General features: G+C 44.4%; 1 protein-coding gene across 1 annotated transcript in view; it reads left to right on the top strand.

The window, feature by feature from the left end:
- LOC129694636 (ankyrin repeat and death domain-containing protein 1A-like) overlaps positions 1–20,421 on the top strand; it is a 68,162-nt gene that overhangs the window by 16,462 nt on the left and 31,279 nt on the right. The window contains exons 2-7 of the mRNA XM_055631375.1: positions 21–124; positions 4,662–4,760; positions 9,334–9,432; positions 11,286–11,387; positions 15,053–15,151; positions 15,900–15,998. Coding sequence (XP_055487350.1) covers positions 21–124; positions 4,662–4,760; positions 9,334–9,432; positions 11,286–11,387; positions 15,053–15,151; positions 15,900–15,998 — 602 coding nt within the window. The remainder of the gene's footprint in view (positions 1–20; positions 125–4,661; positions 4,761–9,333; positions 9,433–11,285; positions 11,388–15,052; positions 15,152–15,899; positions 15,999–20,421) is intronic.

Consider the following 20,421-nt stretch of genomic DNA (forward strand, 5'->3'; position numbering starts at 1 on the left):
CGTTTTTCTATCCAATGCAGTATGGTCACAAGAGAAGATATTCCACGAAGCTGCCAAGAAGGGTGATGTAAATACATTGATGACATGCTTAAATCAAAATGTCCAGATCAACACTAAAACTGAGGTAAGTAATGGCTCTGGCCAGAAGGAGAATGCCTGTTGATCCTTAACTTTAACATGACCTCTAGATTCTTAATAGAAATGATTTTCATTTATAAGGGAACTAATCTCCGTTCAGTTTAGTTTATTTGTCACGTGTACCGAGGTAAAGTGAAAAGCTTTTGTTGCGTGCTAACCAGCCAGCGAAAAGACAATACATGATTACAATCGAGCCATCCACAGTGTACAGATACATAAGGGAATAACGTTTAGTGCAAGGTAAAGCCAGCAAAGTCCAATCAAAGATAGTCCTAGGGTCCCCGATGAGGACGATAGTGGTTCAGGACTGCTCTAGGATGTTCAGGACTGAGGTAGAATGGTTCAGTTGCCTAATAACAGCTGGGAAGAAACTGTTTGTGAATCTGGAGGTGTGCGTTTCCACACTTCTGACGGGAGAGGGGAGACGAGGGAGTGGCCAGGGTGCGACTTGTCCTTGATTGTGCTGCTGGCCTTGCCGAGGCAGCGTGAGGTATAAATGGAATCAGTAGAAGGGAAGTTGATTTGTGTGATGGTCTGGGCTGCGTCCACAATTCGCGGCAATTTCTTGCGGTCGTGGATGTAGTTGTTCCCAAACCAAGCTGTGATGCATCCTGATAGGTAGACAAAAATGCTGGAGAAACTCAGCGGGTTCAGCAGCATCTATGGAGCGAAGGAAATAGGCAACGGAAATAGGCAATATGTTCGGGCCAAAACCCTTCTTCAGACTGATGGGGGGTGGGGAGGAGAAGGAAGGAAAAAGGGAGGAGGAGGAGCCCGAGGGCGGGGGGATGGGAGGAGGCAGCTCGAGGGTTAAGGAAGGGGAGGAGACAGCAAGGGCCAGCAAAATTGGGAGAATTCAATATTCATGCCATCCGGACGCAAGCAACCCAGGCAGAAAATGAGGTGCTGTTCCTCCAATTTCCGGTGTTGCTCACTCTGGCAATGGAAGAGACCCAGGACAGAGAGGTCGGATTGGGAATGGGAGGGGGAGTTGAAGTGCTGAGCCACCGGGAGTTCAGGTAGGTTATTGCGGACTGAGCGGAGGTGTTCGGCGAAACGATCGCCCAACCTACGCTTAGTCTCCCCCGATGTAAATCAGCTGACATCTAGAGCAGCGGATGCAGTAGATGAGGTTGAAGGAGATACAGGTGAACCTTTGTCGCACCTGGAACGACTGCTTGGGTCCTTGAATGGAGTCGAGGGGGGAGGTAAAGGGACAGGTGTTGCATTTCTTGCGGTTGCAACGGAAAGTGCCCAGGGAGGGGGTGGTACGGGAGGGAAGGGAAGAATTGACAAGGGAGTTGCGGAGGGAGCGATCTTTGCGGAAGGCAGACATAGGGGGAGATGGGAAGATGTGGCGAGTGGTGGGGTCTACTTTCTATGGCCCATCTGTAGAAATTGCACAAACTAGAACCCAGAACAAAGTGTGAATGAGTTCGCTATTTCCCTTCAATTCCATGGCAGGCCCTTGATTACTGTCATTATTACTGCAACGTATATTCTGCAGGTTTTTTTTAATTTATTTATTTTTGTTAGAGGTAATTACAATAATGTGGTACCACAGTACCTAATACTTGTTGACATATTACATTTCATATAAAACTTCTTCTTTTGTAATTTAACAATAAAACGGGAATAAGGAAGAAAAGAGTAGAAAAGGGGAGATTGACATAAGTGGTGCATGAAATAGAAAGATAGGCCGAAAGAAGAAAGAAGAAAGAAAGAGAAGTAGAAAGAGAAAGAGACGAAAAAGAGAAAAAAAAAAGAAAAAAAGAAAGGAAAAAGGAGATTGAAAGCGATATACCTATTTTATGTTCCAGGCCACCCGTCCCCTGTTTCTGAAACATTTTATTTCTATGATTGTGTTGCACCATATGCTTGTAAGAAGCCGATAAAAGGAGACTACTATTAGCTGCTGCCTGACCTGCTGAGTTTCTCCAGCACTTTGTTCCTCCAGCACATTGTTCTTTGCTCAAGATTCAGGTATCTGCAATTTCTTGTATCTCCTCAGCGTAGTGTCTCCAAAGGAAGTGAGAAGGAACTTCCTTAGTCAGAGGGTAGTTAATCTGTGGAATTCATGGCCACAGAAAGTTGTGGAGGCCAAGTTGGTGGATATTTTTAAGGCAGAGATAGATAAATTCTGGATTAGAACGGGTGTCAAGGGTTATGGGGGAAATGGGACTAGGAGGCAGAGATCAGCCACGATTGAAAGGGGGAGTAGACTCGATGGGCCGAATGGCCTAATTCTACTCCTATAACTTGTGAAAGTGTAAACCAGTGCCTTCTTCCTCTCCAGAATGGGATGGGGCTTAGCTAGGTAGTGTGTCTCGGGTATCTGAAGCGAGAAAGACACAAAGGAATTGTTGTGTTGTGTTAAGGTCTTTCAACCATATGCATGATATAAGGCAAAAACAATGTTGGACGAGGAGGAAGTGGAAAGTGAGCAAGAAATGATGCGTCAGCGAGTGATAATCCAGAACCATTCACTCGTTCCATTGTGGTCTGACAGTGATTGCAATAGCGTTCTCTTCCAAATGACTCATCCTGTGGGCACTAGCTGGCTGCTTGCTGAAACCTGTAGTAATGTGCCAACTTCCCCCAAATGACTTATGGGGAGGAGTGCTAGATAGTGCGTCACTATACACGCATTTTATCAGCCTGCCAAGGTTGAATCGCTGATGGTACCAGATAAGACCAGGTACCATGCCTGTACTTGATCCATAGCCCCTTATTTATGTCCCTGTCCCAGTTAGGAAACCTGAACGGAAACCTCTGGAGACTTTGCGCCCCACTCAAGGTTTCCGTGTGGTTCCTGCAGGTTCCCGGAGGTTTTTGTCAGTCTCCCTACCTGCTTCCACTTCCTGCAACCTCCGGCAACCACCTGCAACCTCCGGGAACCGCACGGAAACCTTGGGTGGGGCGCAAAGTCTCCAGAGGTTTTCGTTCAGGTTTCCTAAGTGGGACAGGGGCATAATTCCCTGCACTTCCCTGTGCCTTTCTAAAAGCCTCTGACATGTTACTATCTTCTCTGCCTCCACCACCACTCGTGGCAATGCGATCCAGAGGCCCACCACTCTCTGTGTAAAAAAGATCTTGCCCCACACTCCATCTTCATTAAACATTTCCCCTCTCACAGTATAGATGCGCCTTCAAGTGATGGACATTTCCACCCTGGGGAAAAGGTTCTGACCTTTAGTATAGTTTAGTTTATTGTCATGGGTACAGTGAAAAGCTTCTTCGTTGCATGCTATCCAGTCAGCGAGCAGATACGATTACAATCAAGCACCAATTCAATAAAGCAAACCTTACGAAATCGCTGTCTAACTTCCACCAACATGTCTCCTGCTGCACCAGAGGATCAAACACCCTCGACCACTGCTACACTACCATCAAGAATGCCTATCGTTCTATCCCTCGCCCTCACTTCAGTAAATCCGACCATACCACGGTGCTGCTTCTTCCTGCCTAGAGGCAGCAATTAAAGAGCGCACCCCAGAGGTGAGGATGGTACAGAGCTGGTCGGGGGGTGCAGAGGAACAACTCCAGGACTGTTTGGAGTCTGTAGACTGGGCAATGTTCAAGTACTCGGCAATGGACTTGAACGAATATGCCACAGTCGTTACAGACCATAAAGAAATGTGTGGAAGACTGCATCCCTACAAAAACCTTCCGAGTGTTTCCCAATCAGAAACCTTGGATGAACTTTGAGATCCGCACTCTCTTGAAGACCAGACACCAGGCATTCATATCTGATGATACAGTGGTCTACTAGAAGTCCAGATACGACCTTGGTAAAGCCATCAAAAAGGCCAAAAGGGACTTCTGCTCCAAGCTGGAGGATGAGACAGATGTTCGGCAGCTGTGGCGGGGCCTGAATGCAATTGCCTCCTACAAGGCAAAATCAGGAGGCAGCTCGAATGTCGGCGAAACATCACTCCCTGACGAGCTCAAGGCGTTTTACGCACGCTTTGATAGGGAGAATACTGATGTGCCTTCCCGAGTCCCCATTCGCTGTGATGGTATTTCAGTCTCAGTCACAGATGCCGACGTTCGGAAATCCTTCAGATGGGTGAACCCTCGAAAAGCGCCTGGACCTGATGGTATACCCGGTCGTGTTCTAAAAACCTGTGCGGACCAACTGGCTGGAGTTTTTACGGACATTTTCAACCTCTCACTTCTGAGGTCTGAGGTCCCCACCTGCTTTAAAAGGGCATCAATTATACCAGTGCCCAAGAAGAGCAAGGTGATGTGCCTCAATGACTATCAACTAGTGGCACTAACGCCTGTGGTGATGAAGTGCTTTGAGAGGTTGATCATGGTGCAAATCAACTCAATTTGGTTTGCAGCTTCCATCCGATGTCATAACTTAAATAACTAATAAAATTTAGATTTAGATACCCCGAGAAATCTTGGACTTATAAAATAACGTCGGTCTCTTCTCCACAATTATGGATGTTTAAATAAAAATATTTTCTTAATAAGTTAAGTTTATTGCCTTTAACCCGGTGTCTGTTTCTGAGCAGATGGATCGCACAGCTCTGCATTTTGCTGTTGCTAACATGAAAGAAAATGCAGTTGCCTTTCTTCTGACTCACAACGCCAGTGTGGATATTAAAGACAAGGTAAGTGGACTTCCTGCTGCCAAACAGTTGTAATATGGTCCATAGGAAACTTGAAGTTAATGAATAACGAAAAAAACAGTGAAAACATTCCACGGAGTGATTTTGACTTGAGGATTCATAAACGAGTGATATCATTTAAGCATTCCATGACTTATTTGTATTTGCAGGGTCCAAACCCAAAATGCCATCTACCATTTTGTCCAGAGATGTTGCCTGACCTGCTCAGTTACTCTAGCACTTTGTGTCAATCTTCAGATATACCGGCATCTACATTTCTTTCTACATACAAGATGTGGAGACAGAGTGAATTGTGACGATAGAACTACATTTTACAACAATATAGACAGGCTTATTGAAGGAGCGGAGAGTTGGTGGATGAAATGTAACATTAAAAAATGTGACATACTGTATTTTGTTAGAAAGAATGACAGAAGGCAATGTAAAGAGGGGGAACATTCAAAAAAAGCAAAACGGTTGATGAAGGCAGAGCTGTAGATGTGTACATGGACTTTAGTAAGGCATTCAACAAGGTTCTGTATGGTAGGCTGCTCTGGAAGGTTTGATCTCATGGGATCCAGGGAGAGATAGCTGAATGGATAGCAAATTGACTCCATGGAAGGAAGCAGAGGTTGATGGTGGAAGGTTGCTTCTCAGAATGGAGGCCTGTGACTAGTGGTATGCCACAGGGTTTGGTGCTGGGCCAGTCACTGTTTGTCATCTACATCAATGATTTGGATGAGAACATACAGGGCAAGATAAGCAAGTTTGTTGATGATACAAAAGTTAGTGGATTTGCAGACAGTGAAGATGGTTGTGAACAATTGCAGCAGGATCTGGATCGATTGGCCAGATGGGCGGAGGAATGGTTGATGGAATTTAATACAGAGAAGTGTGAGGTGTTGCATTTTGGGACGTCGAACAAGGGCAGGACCTACACAGTTAATGGTAGGCCTCTGGGTAGTGTTGTCGAGCAGAGGGATCTAGGAGTGCAGGTGCATGGTTCCACGAAGGTCGAGTCGCAGATAGATAAGGTGGTCAAAAGGCTTTGGCACATAGAAACATAGAAAATAGGTGCAGGAGGAGGCCATTCGACCCTTCGAGCCAGCACCGCCATTCATTGTGATCATGGCTGACCGTCTCCAATCAAGGGACTTTGGCCCTCAGTCAGAGTATTGAATATAGAAGTTGGGAGGTCATGTTGCAGTTGTGTAAGACGTTGGTGAGACCGCATTTAGAATATTGTTTTCAGTTCTGGGCACCATGTTATAGAAAAGATATTGTCAAGCTTGAAAGGGTAAAGAAAATATTGATGAGGATGTTGCCAGGACTAGAGGGTGTGAGTTATAGGGAGAGGTTGAGTAGGCTGGGTCTATATTCCTTGGAGCATAGGAGGATGAGGGGAGATCTTATAGAGGTGTACAAAATCATGAGAGGAATAGATGCACAGTCTTTTACCCAGAGTAGCGGAATTGAGGATCAGAGGACATAGGTTCAAGGTGAGAGAGAAAAGATTTAATAGGAATCAGAGGGGTAGCTTTTTCTCGGAGAGGGTGGTGGATGTATGGAACAAGCTGCCAGAGGAGGTAGTTGAGGCTGGGACTATCGCATCGTTTAAGAAACAGTTGGACAGGTAGATGGATAGAACACATTTGGAGGGTTATGGACCAAGCGCAGGCAAGTGGGACTAAAGTTGCTGGGACATTGTTGGCTGGTGTTGGGCTGAAGGACCTGATTCCACACTGTATTACTCTATGACTCTATGACTCTAAGAACAGAGAGATCTTGAGGGGAATAGATACATTTGTTGAAAGTGACGGCACAGACTGAGAACGTGGTTGGGAAAGCATTTATGTCCTGGGCTTTACAAAAAGAGACATTAAACATAAGCCTTGATAAACCATTATAAAACACAACTGGAGTAATGTCTCCAGCTCTGTGCCCACTCATGAGGGGATGTGTGTTTAAAATCATGAAAGCTATGGACAGAGTAGAGAGAGAGAGAAACTGTTCCCAGTGGAGGAGGGATTGGGAACAAATGGACATCGAATGAAGATGAATGGCAAAAGAATCAGAAGAGACAAGAGATAAAACATTTTCATGTACTGAGCAGTTAGAAAGAACTGACAAGGGCAATAGCAGAAACTGATTCAGTTGCACCGTTCAAAGGCAAGAGAGAGGGGGTTGAGCGGAACTAGCTGGATTGATCATAGGATCGATCACGAGACATAGGAGCAGAATTAGGCCATTCGACCCGAGTCTGCTCCACCTTCTTTTAGTCCGCCTGAACCTAGCCGATCTCCCGGTTGCTCAACACTTTAATTCTCCTTCCCAATTCCCACACGGACCTTAAACTGACAATAATCTGACCTTGAAACCTTGAAACCTGTCCTCGGTCTCCTCCATTGTCAGAGTGAGGCTAAACGCGAATTGGAGGAACAGCATCTTATATTTCACTTAGGCAGCAGTGGTATGAATATTGATTTCTGTAACTTAAGTAACCTCGGCATTTCCTCTCTCTCTATCACTCCACCACCCAAGTCGCACAAGCTTCTCATTAACAATGGCCTGTTTCCTTTATCATCATTACTTTTTTGCATATCTTTCATTCGTTGTTCTTTAACTCCCTACATCATCGTCTATATCTCTCATTCCCCTTATCCCTAACTAGTCTGAAGAAGGGTCTCAACCCGAAACGTCACCCATTCCTTCTTTCCAGAGATGCTGCTGCCTGTCGTACTGAGTTACTCCAACTTTTTGTGTCCATCTTCGGTTTAAACCAGTTCCTTCCCACCATTTGGTCATGTCTGATCTATTTTTACCTCTCAACCCCATTGACCTGCCTTGTCCCCATAACCTTTGATGCCCTTAAGGGTCTGTCCCACTTGGGCGTCATTTGCACGTCACGCAGATGGCGAGCGAAGATTTTGTACATTCCAAAATCCTGCGGCGCCGCGCGCAACCGCACATCACTGCCTGCGTCACCACGCATCATACGCGCGTCACGTGAGCGTCATGAGCGTCAAGTTACGGTAACTGTCAAAAGCATATTGAGTAAATATTTGCAAAGGAAACGTTTGTGTGGCCATGTAAAATAAACTTGATTTGGTATGTAGAAAATATGTAGTGTAGGTTTATTTTCCTTATCCCTTCTGTAAATAGGAAACACAAAATTATTAACCTCTTATAGGCCCCTATAGGAGTATTATCCGTAAGTGTGCAATATTAAGAATGTTCTGTGTAGGAAGGAACTGCAAATGCTGGTTTACTCCGAAGTTAGACACAAATTGCTGGAGTAACTGGACGGGCAGCATATTTGGAGAGAAGGAGTGGGTGACATTTTGGGTCGAGACTCCTGTTCAGATTTATAGTCAGGGGAGAGTGTGTCCAGACATATGAAAGGGTAAGGTGTGAAAACAACAGATCAAAGCAGACCTTGATAACAAAATGTGGAAAGGTTCATGGTTAGCTGAGGGTCAGGTGACAACGAGGCTTAGGCCCCTGTCCCACTTAGGAGACCTAAACAGCAATCTCTGGCGACCTTGCCCGCCACCCAATGTTTCCATGAGGTCACCGGAGGTTTTGGTCACTCTCCCTAATGGTCGAAAGTGGTTTCTGCGTGGTCGAGGCTTCATCAAGGTTGTTGCTATTTTTTCATCATGTTTAAAACCGGCCTCGACTAAAAATAGGTTGCCGTTTTAAAAAATAACTTTTTTATCAGAACATGGTCTCCATTCATTGACTACTTGAAGGAGCAGACTGGCTCGGCACGGGAACCTGACTGAAACTCAAATTAAGGATTAGATGAAAAGGTTACTTTATAATTTATGAAGTGATCTCCAATGTTGTATTTTTAGTAAATGATTCCATTCTTCTTTATCATGCTTTTTCCTTCTTTTTTATTTCTCTTTCTTATTTCCTATCTATATAAAATAAAATACTAGAAACAGAGTTAATATCAATCGATAATATTAGTAATATAGGAATAATATACATTAAATGTTTTTAATATGGTATGTACCTGCCTCTAATAAAAAGATTATTTTTTAAAAAAATTAAAAATTAAATAAATTAATAAATAAATTAAAAACCGATCATTTTTTAGTCGCAAGTCTAGTCGAAGCCGGTTTTCTTCATAGTTGAGGAAGGTTTTCAACATATGCGTGGGAGGTGGTAGGAGGTTGCAGGTCACCTCGACCTTGATTTTTTTTTTGGGTGGCGTGCAAGGTCACCAGAGGTTGCTGTTTAGGTCTCCTGAGTGGAACAGGGGTGTTAAAATCAGTAAAATTAAATAGTTCTTCTCATTTGTTTATGATGTTCTCATTGGTTTCATGGGGGAATAGTCTTTTGGGGAGGTATTGCGTGCCATTAACCATTTATGCCTTGTTGTAGCGATATGGCGAAAGTGCAGATAAATGTGAATAATTACAGTAAACGTTACCAAGAGCCAATATGAACATGATGGAACTGAACATGGCCATTTTCTCTGTAATCACTGGGTTCGGAATGGTGATGGAGATTGGTGGTGTGGTGTTGATGGTGTTTGTGATGGGGATGTTCCCGTTTTCCTTTGAAGCACGGGATGGACGCCTTTCTCCTCGCTGCCTGGTTCGGAAACTTGAACATTTTGAAAACGTTGGTAGAAAAAGGTGTGGATCAAAAATCGACAAACGAGGTGAGTGTGGAATTACTCCGTCATATGTCAGAATGGCTGGTCCTCACCTCTTACACGAGATACCCAAAGAATACTCCATGGCTTGGTATGTGGAGAGGGAAATATATCACTTAGGTTCATTTTCCTTATCTCTTCTGTAAATGGAAAGCACAAATTAATCAGCCTCTTCTAGGCTCCTTCTAGTGAACAGTAATAACTGCATGGAACACAAAGTGCTGGAGTAACTCAGTGGGTCAGGCAGCATCTCTGGAGGACATGCATAAGTTTAAGGTGAAGGAAAAGATTTAATAGGAATTTGAGGGGTAACTTTTTCACACAAAGGGTGGTGGGTGTATGGAACAAGCTGCCAGAGGGTGTAGTTTTTTTTTTTGGGAGGCGCTACAGGTCTCTCCGTTGCTGAACCAGCAGGTCGAGGAACAGCTTCTTTCCGGCGGCTGTCACTCTACTCAACAACGTACCTCGGTGACTGCCAATCACCACCCCCCCCCCCCCCCCCCCCCCCCCCCCCACCCGGATACTTATTTTTTTTTTTAATTCAAAATCGTTTGCTATGTCGCTCTTCAAGGGAGATGCTAAATGCATTTTGTTGTCTCTGTACTGTACACTGACAATGACAATTAAATTGAAATCTGAATCTGAATCTGAATCTGTAGTTGAAGCTGGGGCTAACCCAACTTTAAGAAACAGTTAGACAAGTACATGGATATGCCTACTTTGAAGAAGTTCTCCTCCTCCCTCTGAAGACAGTTTTACAATCTCCTCTCTCCCTCAGCTCTCGGGCTCCTCCTCTTCCTTTTTTCCTTTCTTCTCCCAGCCTCCCCACCCCCCCCCCCCCCACATCAGTCTGAAGAAGGGTTTTGGCCCGAAACTTTGCCTATTTCCTTCGCTCCATAGATGCTGCTGCACCCACTGAGTTTCTCCAGCACTTTTGTCTACAATGGATAGGATAGGACAGGTTTGGGGGAAATTGGACCAAATGCGGGCAGGTGGGACTAGTGTAGCTGTGACATGTAGGCCTGTGTGCAGAGTACAGTCATACACCTCTGATTTGTTTGCCAATTAAACCTAGTAATTAGCTTTGACTAAAAGTATGTGTGGTACTAATGCAATGACTTTCATTTCATGAAATAATGTCCACCTTCCTTGAAGATGATAAAATTATTAAAGCCTGCTATTAAATTGAAAATAACCACAAGGTGATCCCACCAGAGTCATGTGATTTATGTGCATGTACAAACTCTCTTGTAGTTTAGTTTAGTTTAGTTTAGTTAAGTTTAGAGATACAGCGTCGAACCAGGCCCTTCGGCCCACCGAGTCCATGCCGACCACTGATCTAACCAGTGCACATGAATGCTAACCTGCACACACTAGGGGCAATTTACAATTACACCAATTATTACACCTGTACGTCGTTGGAGTGTGGGATGAAAACGAAGATCTTGGAAAAAACCCACGCAGGTCACGAGGAGAAGGTAAAACTCCGTACAGACAGCACTCGTAGTCAGGAATGGACCCGTGCATCTGGCACTGTAAGGCAGCAACTCTACCACTGTGCCACCCATTTTAGTTTTAACGTAATTAAATATTTTGTGGAGATGATTCACTGTGTATGGTTTGTGGAGTACAGTTTATATATCGGCTTGTCACTGACTTTAGTCCACAACAATCTGTCAGGTATGCACATTTATGTACTTCAAAGGCTGTTATTACGAATACTCACACATTATAACACAGCAGGAGGTTAAACAATTTCTGAGAGAGGTTTCTCAGTTTGACGGTAATGACTGATTGCCAAATATTGAAAAGAAATTCCCATTGTGGAAAACTAAATGAACTTGTTTTCTTGTCTTTAGGAAGGATTGAACGCACTGCATTGTGCTGCCCAGAACAATCAGATTTCAATTGTACAATGCATAATAAAAGATCTACAGTTGGATTTAAACAAACCCACAGAGGTAGGTGAGGCGCGGCTGAATAGGTGGTTCCTTATTATCCAATCTTTTCACAATGTTAGTTGAAAAGAGAAACTAACGCGCAATGTAATAATTAGGATGTAAAGGGCCTGTCCCACCAGCCTATTGCATGCGTCTAGCGCAACCAAACGTGGTCGCTTGAGGTGTACGGCCTTGCGGGGCCGGTCCCACTTCGATCGGCGGAGGCGTAAGTAGTTGTGCGGGGCTGGTCCCGACACGCATGGGGCTCCAAAATCTTGCACTGTCCGAAAATCCTGCGCGGCAACGGCCTGTCGGCCCGCAGCTGCATTGAGGCCGTAAGCAGCGTCTCGACTTCGTAAAGCAGCGTTTTGACAGCGTACGCCTAGCGTGTGGCGTTGCGCAATTACGTCACCGCCCGGCATGCCGTTACGTGATGACGTCACCGCCCAACGCCGTGCGACCTCCAAATTCAGTCGGCCCGCCTCCTGCCCAGCTGATTGGTGAGTATGATGTCGGGATCAGCCCCGCACAACTGCATACGCCTCCGCGGTTGGAAGTGGGACCGGCCCCGCGAGGCCGTATGCCTCAAGCGATCACGCTTGCAATCGCATGCTGGTGGGACAGGCCCTTCACTCAGAAACCTGTGGTCTTATCTTACGGCCCTGCTCTGTCATGAGCTGCAGTTTTATAATTCCAGTGACAATGGCCGTTCCTGGCTGTGGTGCAAACCTCTGGTGCTTTATCTGGGACAAGCACCATTCATGCCTCAGCCAGATTGAACCCATCCCTGGTAGTGGTAGTAATAGACAATACTGCAGCTGGCCTTGCTGGACAAGTGGACAACATCATGAGAGGGTGAGGGGGTGATCTTATCAAGGTGTATAAAATCATGAGAGGAATAGCTCGGGTAGATGCACAGTCTCATGCACACAGTAGAGAGATTGGGAACCAGGGGGCATGGGTTGAAGGTGAGGAGGGGGGAACGGTTTAATAAGAACCTGAGGGGTAACTTTTTCACGCAAAGGGTGGTGGGTGTAGGGAACGAGCTGCCAGAGGAGGTAATAGAGGCAGGGACTATCACACTGTTTAAGAAACATTTGGACAGGTACATGGATATGGCAGGTTCAGAGGGATATGGGCCAAATACAGGCAGGTGGAACTAGTGTAGATGGGACGTGTTGGTTGGTGTGGGCAAGTTGGGCTGAAGGCCCTAATTGCATGGTGTATGATTCTATGACATGTCTCAGAGGGACGCAAGATAACTAGAAACAAGGACCTGGATATGCTGGTTTACAACAAAAGGATGTAACGGAGTGACACGTTAGTTAGGCAGCATCCCTGGAGTGCATGGATAGATGACCTTTTGGGTTGGGTCCCTTCCACAGACCCGATAGCTAGCTAAAATATAGCTATAGGGTTAACATAAAACAGTACAGCACAGGAACAGGCCCTCTGGCTCACAATATCTATGCTGCACATAATACCAAGATACTAGTTTAGCTCATTTTATTATTGTCATGTTTACCGAGGTACAGTGAAAAGCTTTTTTGTTGTGTGCTATCCAGTCAGCGAAAAGACTCCAGGCGATTACAATCAAATCATCCAACATAAAGGGTATATAAAGTAAAGAAACTAATCTTATCTGTTTACACATGATCCACACCTCTATATTCCCTGCATATAAAAAGTTGCCTGTTTCACAGGATTGCTCATGAAAACATTATCTTTAGTTTAGTTTAGTTTAGAGATACAGCACAGCAAGTCCACACATCAACCCTATCCTACACACACTGGAGACAATTTTACAATAATACCAAGGTAATTAATCTACAAACCTGTACGTCTTTGGAGTGTGGGAGGAAACCAAAGATCTCAGAGAAAACTCACGGGGAGATCGTACAAACAGCACCCGTAGTCAGGATTGAACCCAGAACACTGGCGCTGTAAGGCCACCCTTATTCTTGTCCGAAATTTCTGCTGTTGCTGCATCCAGGTGTGACAGTGTGCCGGGGGGGGGGGGGGGGGGGGGGGGGGGGGGGGGGGGGCACAGTCTACATACCTTATTTTCTTCATTTACATGTAGCCTTGTCTCATTTTATGATAGGAACGGTCCATCCTGTCCTGGTTCGATCCCAGCCCCAAACCTTGATGTGTAGAGAGGAACATCTCAAAAGTCAATTTCATCTTCGTGAGTCAAGTCATCCCAGATACACCAAAATAAAACACACAGAGAGGCTGTATGGAAGTGATGATACATTGGTCTGCTCAGTACCCTCATTTTGGGCAGCACAGTGGCGCACCAGAGACCTGGGTTCAGTCCTGACTACTGGTGCTTGTCTGTACGGAGTTTGTACATTCCCCCCAAGACCCGCGTGTGTTTTCTCTGGGTGCTCCGGTTTCCTCCCACACTCCAAGGACGTACAGGTTTGTAGGCTAATTGGCTTGGTAAAATGATAAATTGTCCCTAGTGTGTGTAGGATAGTGTTAATGTGCGGGGATTGCTGGTCAGTGCGGACTCAGTGGGCTGCAGTGCCTGTTTCCATGCAGTATCTCTAAACTAAACTAAACTGAATGTCATGTCTGTCCCTTCTGCAAGAGAACATTATGTTGCTCTAGATGTCAGCTGGTCTATATCGGTGAGACCAAGCGTAGGCTTGGCGATCGTTTCCCCGAACACCTCCGCTCGGTCCGCATTAACCAACCTGACCCCCCGGTGGCTCAGCACTTCAACTCCCCCTCTAATTCTGAATCCGACCTCTCTGTCCAGGGCCTCCTACATGGCCAGAGTGAGCAACACCGTAAATTGGAGGAACAGCACCTCATATCCCGCTTGGGGAGTCTGCATCCTGGTGGCATGAACATTGAATTCTCCCAATTCTGTTAACCCTTGCTGTCTCCTCCCCTTCCTACCTCAGCCGTCAGGCTCCTCCTCCTTCTTTTTCCTTTCTTCTCCCTCCCTCCCCCCACCCCCTATCAGTCTGAAAAAGGGTTTTGGCCCGAAACGTTGCCTATTTCCTTCGCTCCATAGATGCTGCGGCACCCGCTGAGTTTCTCCAGCATTTTTGTGTACCTTCGATTTTCCAGCATCTTCAGTTCCTTCTTAAACACATTATGTTAGAGATTTGTTTGGAGCCTTTTGGCAACTGAGAATCCTTATACTGTATCTGCCTCATTGGAGACCCTTGGACTATCTTTGATCGGACTTTACTGGACTTTATCTTGCACTAAACGCTATTCACTTTATTCTCTTCATCGTGTATCTGTACACTGTGGATGGCTCGATTGTAACCATGTATAGTCTTTACGCTGACTGGTCAGCACGCAACAAAAGCTTTCCACCGTACCTCGGTACACGTGACAAATAAACTAAACTCAATAAACTAAACTCAACTCCATTGTTTTCACCTTAAGGGATTCTTGCACAAAGTAATTTTCTACGGGTGGAATATTCTGAACCTCCACCTGCGTGCATGTTTTGGGGTGTCCGGAATCGGCATGACCAAGCATGATGATGATTAAGCTGGGCCACTTTAAGCGTTTGTGAATAATCTGATGTGACTAAAGTGGTTTCCGATGTTTGATCCAGAATTTTGCTGGAAACACCAACACAAACTGAGTGAGCATTTAGGATTGGATTAGAGTTACTGATGCTGGATGGGGTGCTGACACATTCTGACCTCTTGCAGAAAGGCAAAATGCCGTATCACGTTGCAGCTGAGAGCGGGCATCTTGAGATGGTTGAGACACTGAAGGAGTATGAGTACAGCACACAGGAAAAAGACAAGGTAATAACAATAACTGAATGCATAGTTACCATTGTGCTAAAATCTTCCAAAACTTTACTGCTTTGCGAGCAATTTCCTTCTTCATAAATATTGTAATTCTCTCAGATTTGGTAAACAGGAGATCCTGGGTGGTACAGAGGGATATGGGTTAAACGTGGCTAGTGGGACGATCTTAGATGGGCATCCTTGTCAGCATGGACGAGTCTGTGCTGTATGACACTATGAATCGAAACACTATGCTTATTTTTAGTTTAGAGATACAGCATGGAAACGAGCCTTTCCGCCCAGCAAGTCCATGCCGACCATTTTGCACTAACTGATATGAATTTCAGTCAAGTTTTCCTTTGAACCAAGACAAAATGTGGGATATATTATACAGAACAAGTGTGCTATACAGATCTTATGTTAGATCTGATACAGTCCACAACCAATAAGTCCATGGACCTGCTACATTTTACAAGCATGTAATTTCTGTATATTTACTACTGCTTCAGTGTTTTGGTATTTTCTTGTTCTCAATAATTTGCCCTTATGTGGCCAGGTTTTATTCCAGTGTTTTATTGTCACGTGCAGAATTGAAAGATATAATTTTAAAGCACCAAAGCAAGATATTTGATCTTTAGTCAGCTCTTTAAGAGCGCAGTCTAGTGATCTCACTTTATACATTCCTGCTCAATGATCAACAGCAGGCCACCCTACAAATTCTACGTAACTGATGTGACTTTCCTACTTGTTACGTATTGTGCAGGAAGGCAATACAGCGTTGCATCTTGCCGCAAAGAATGGCCACGTGACTGTGTTAAAGGCATTGCTGAACGAATGGGATCTAATAGATGAGGAGAATGAGGTAGGTTATTGTTATTAAATTGTTAATTTAAAACCATCATTGGAAAATATCTGTAAATGTTAATTTCAGCATATTTTAGACTTTACTTTAGACTTTAGAGATACAGCATGGAATCTGGCCCTTCGGCCCACCGAGTGTACGCCGACCAGCGATCATCCCGTACACGAGCACTATTCTACACACTAGGAACAATTTACAATTTTACCGAAGCCAATGAACCTGTACGTCTTTGGATTGTGGGAGGAAACCGGAGCACCCGGAGAAAACCCACACAGTCACAGGGAGAACGTACAAACTCCATACAGACAGTACCCGTAGTCAGGATCAAACCCACGTCTCTGGCGCTGGAAGGCAGCAACTCTACCGCTGTGCCACCGTGTTGTCGCTGTGCCATATATTTTTCAACTAAAGGGGAAAATGGCTTAAATAAATGGTTGAGCAACTTTTTTGAGACATTAATCATATATTTTACGAACTTTCAATATTGAACCAAGGAACTGCAGATGCTGGTTTACACAATAGATCACAAAATGCTGGAACCTGACCCACCTCCTCCTTGAAAGCCAGGCATGGTTCAATTACAGTTATGCACCCATATCATTCAATCCCATTTATACCACGTCAGATTTGTTGACACCCCACGGATTTACATTGGAGCCTGGACAGCACAAGAACATGAAATGAGTAAAATATATTTGCTTAAGATTCAAGACTCAAGAGAGTTTATTGTCATGTATCCCAGATAGGACAATGAAATTCTTGCTTTGCTTCAGCACAACAGAATATTGTAGGCATAAATAAGTACAGAACTGATCGGTGTGACCATATACCAATGAATATATATATATATATACACACATAAATAGAAAGATTAAATGAAAGCTTACCGTTTGAAGTTTGATCTTTATTTTATGAGAAGTTGAAGTGAGGGACTACGTGAAGAGCCCGCAAGCCCGCATGCTCGTCAATCTTCAGAGCAACTGTATGAAACCACAGACCACTTGCACAAACTTAAACTATAGAAAGATTAATAGCAGTTGACTTACCGAATGATCTTTATGAGATTCAGGGTTGGGAGTGGAGGGCACGTAGTCCCTCACTTCATCTTCTCATAAAATAAAGATCAAATTTCAAACGGTAAGTTTTCCTTTAATCTTTGTATTTTATATCAAAGTCACATAACATGAAGCCTTCGAAGCTCTGTGGTTTCATGCAGTAAACCAATCTGCGTGTGAAACAATTAAACAGATAAACCATAAATGGTAGAAAAGACATGGGTTATTAACAACATGATGCTAACTTGCATACATGGCCATTGCCCTTAATCGGACCACAGTCCCAATTGGCTGTGAGTTAGACAATAACTCATGCAACACTGTTCAGAATTCTATCTGCAATCATCCAGGCATATTCAACCAAATTTTATAACTTCTGAAAGTGCACTATGTAAGCCTCCTGCTGTTGCAATAAGATGATCAAATGGGAATATCCATTCTATTGGCTGCTAATGAGCCAACCCCCTTGGAAGAGTGAGACTTGAACTTATTTGAATTCACACCCGCGATTAGCTGCTTACACTATATTCATGTTGAGATGGTCTGCACCCGCAATCTCTTGAGAAAACTATTAAATAACAATGAAGAAACTATCCTTCATCTCATAGGTACTAGCAAGCTCAGTGTACCTGTATACATAATAACACTCCAATCTCTGCTCTGGTGGGTGTGCTGTCAACTCCAAATTGCACCCAACCATGCCTGTTTTGCTTTATGAGATCATTCCCATAACAAGCTACCCTCATGTCAGTTATGACCCAGCGACCGAGCCAGAGATTGAGTAAAGACTGTGTTCTTCGTGCTGAAATCAGTTGCTAAAAGCATAATCAACTTAAAAGATATTGTTCCCATTAGGAATACAGATGAATATCTGCCTAATAATTTACTGATACACATTCCACACTACTATGAGTCTAGGCTTTAGAGTGTTCATATAAAAGACACCTTGCATAACGTTAGTCAACAGTGGGTGAATAACCAATCATTTATTGTCCCACATGAATGACAAAGGAGCACAAGCAGTGTCAATTGTGCTACAACATAATCGCTTCTCTAAGCCCAAACTGAAAGAAACACAAATCTCTGCTACTTCTGTTTACTAGTAGCTCACGTGTCTTCTTCACAAACTTCCCATGCAACCATGCAGAGCTAGCTGCACGAGAAATAGGCTGAATTAGCCATCACTCGTGACTTCGAGTAAGTAGGAACTTCTTTCAGCCGCCTTTTACAATGGACGCCCTGAATGAGTAGGCCAAATTGGCACTATTAAAATTCATGTCGCCTCATCTTTAATATCGTAAGAGGCATCTACTGATAAAACCCCTGAGTCTTATCAGCTACAAAAGCATGTTGTCTATAAACTCCATGACACAATGCCCTTTTGATCTGAGCAGGGCAGCATTAGCTTTAGAATCTTTGTAAATAGCCTAGGCCTGAAGACAACCCTGAGGTAGAGCCTAAAGTTTCCACCACTGGCTTTGTCATCAAAAACACCAGATATGTCTGTGCCTCTCATGTATAGATATGGAAAAGTATGCATCTTCAAGATCGATTGAGGCCCTAAATCCTCTGAATTAGCTAAATTGCTGAATGACAATTATCCATCTTAAATTGGTAAACACATGATCAGACTAGCCAAATCCTAACCTGATCTGGCATGCTACGTTTTTCTTCCCCTGAGAATTCTCAAAACTTTCCGGGGTTAAAGCCTTTCGACTTTGATTTTGCCTCAACTGATGGCATTAACCTACAAACCTCCAGTGTCTGACAGAATCAGAACATACACCAGATCCTTATGCGACTAGAATTGAAGCGTAGCATCCACTTGGTGTGGGAATATGAGTTCGCTGTCAACTCCTTACAGTCAGAGTCACCCTCAGATTTAAAAATATCATAATGCAACCGTGAACCAGGAGTTGCTGCCGCAATCCTCTGCCTGGAACGACCTATCTCAGTCGCCAGTGTGCGCAACACATTCTCTTCACCAAGGTGAGCGCAATGGTCCTGGCCTAAAAAAGGCCTCTAGCTAGGTCTGAATTGAGTAGGCCTGGTGTTCCAACCAGCCTCAGAGTAAAGATTCCTGTCGTTAGTTATATATAGAGGTGGTATGCCCCAGAATACTGAATACCCGTCAGCTTCTCCGGACCCGCTGCACCTATTTTTGGAGCAGCGGCCTGTTCCTGAAACAAAATTGTCTTACCTGTTGGAGCAGGTTCGAACTGCTCCGATTCCCGCGCCATGCATCGACGTATTGACGCGCATGCAGGCTGGCGGACTCTTCACGTAGTCACTCACATGACTTCGATATAAAATAAACAGATAAAGTGCAATGGGCTATTTAACAATCAGAGTTTTGTTTGAGTTGAGTTTGATAGCCTGTGGCTGTGGGGAAGTAGCTATTCCTGAACCTGGATGTTGCAGATTGCCTTCTACCTGAAAGCAGCGGGGAGATGAGTGAGTGGCCAGGATGGTATGGGTCTTTGATGATGCTGGCAGCCTTGCTGAGCAACGACTGCGGTAGATCTCCGCAATGGTGGGGAGGTCGGAGCTGATGGACTGGGCAGTGTTTACAACTTTTTGCAGTCTTTGACGCTCCTGGATGCTCAAGTTGCCGAACCAAACCACGATGCAAACGGTCAGCAAGAAACAGATTATAGAAGTTTGGAGGTCATGTTGCAGTTGTATAAGACATTTAGAGTATTGTGTTTAGTTCTGGGTACCATGTTATAGGAAAGATGTTGTCAAGCTGGAAAGGGTACAGAGAAGATTTACAAGGATGTTGCCAGGACTAGGGAGTCTGAGACGTTGAGTATGCTGGGTCTCTATTCCTTGGAGCGCAGGAGGATGAGGGGTGATCTTATAGAGGTGTATAAAATCATGAGAGGAATAAATCGGGTGGACGCACAGAGTCTCTTGCCCAGAGTGGGGGTATCAAGAAACAGAGGACATTGGTTTAAATTGAAGGAGGAATAATTTTATAGGAATCTGATGGGTACATTTTTCACACAAAGGGTGGTGGGTGTCTGGAATGGCAGAGGTAGTTAAGGCAGGGTCTATTGCAGCATTTAAGAAGCAATTAGACAAGTACATAGATAGGACAGCTTTAGAGGGATATCGGCCAAACACAGGCAAGTGGGACTAGTGTAGCTGGGACAGGTTGAATCGGTGTCAGCAAGATGGGCCGAAGGGCCTGTTTCCACAATGTGTGATGCTATGGCTCTCAGCAATATTTTGCAAATGAACACCAAGACTTTTGCCATTTTGTATAATGAGGAATTTATGATTTGATTTTTAGTTTTCACTGCTGAACTGGTTTTGAGACAATGTACGGAATATCAATATCCAGAATAGTTTTTATGTTTCAGAGG

This window comes from Leucoraja erinacea, chromosome 3, assembly GCF_028641065.1.
Source record: "Leucoraja erinacea ecotype New England chromosome 3, Leri_hhj_1, whole genome shotgun sequence".
NCBI lineage: Eukaryota > Metazoa > Chordata > Chondrichthyes > Rajiformes > Rajidae > Leucoraja > Leucoraja erinaceus.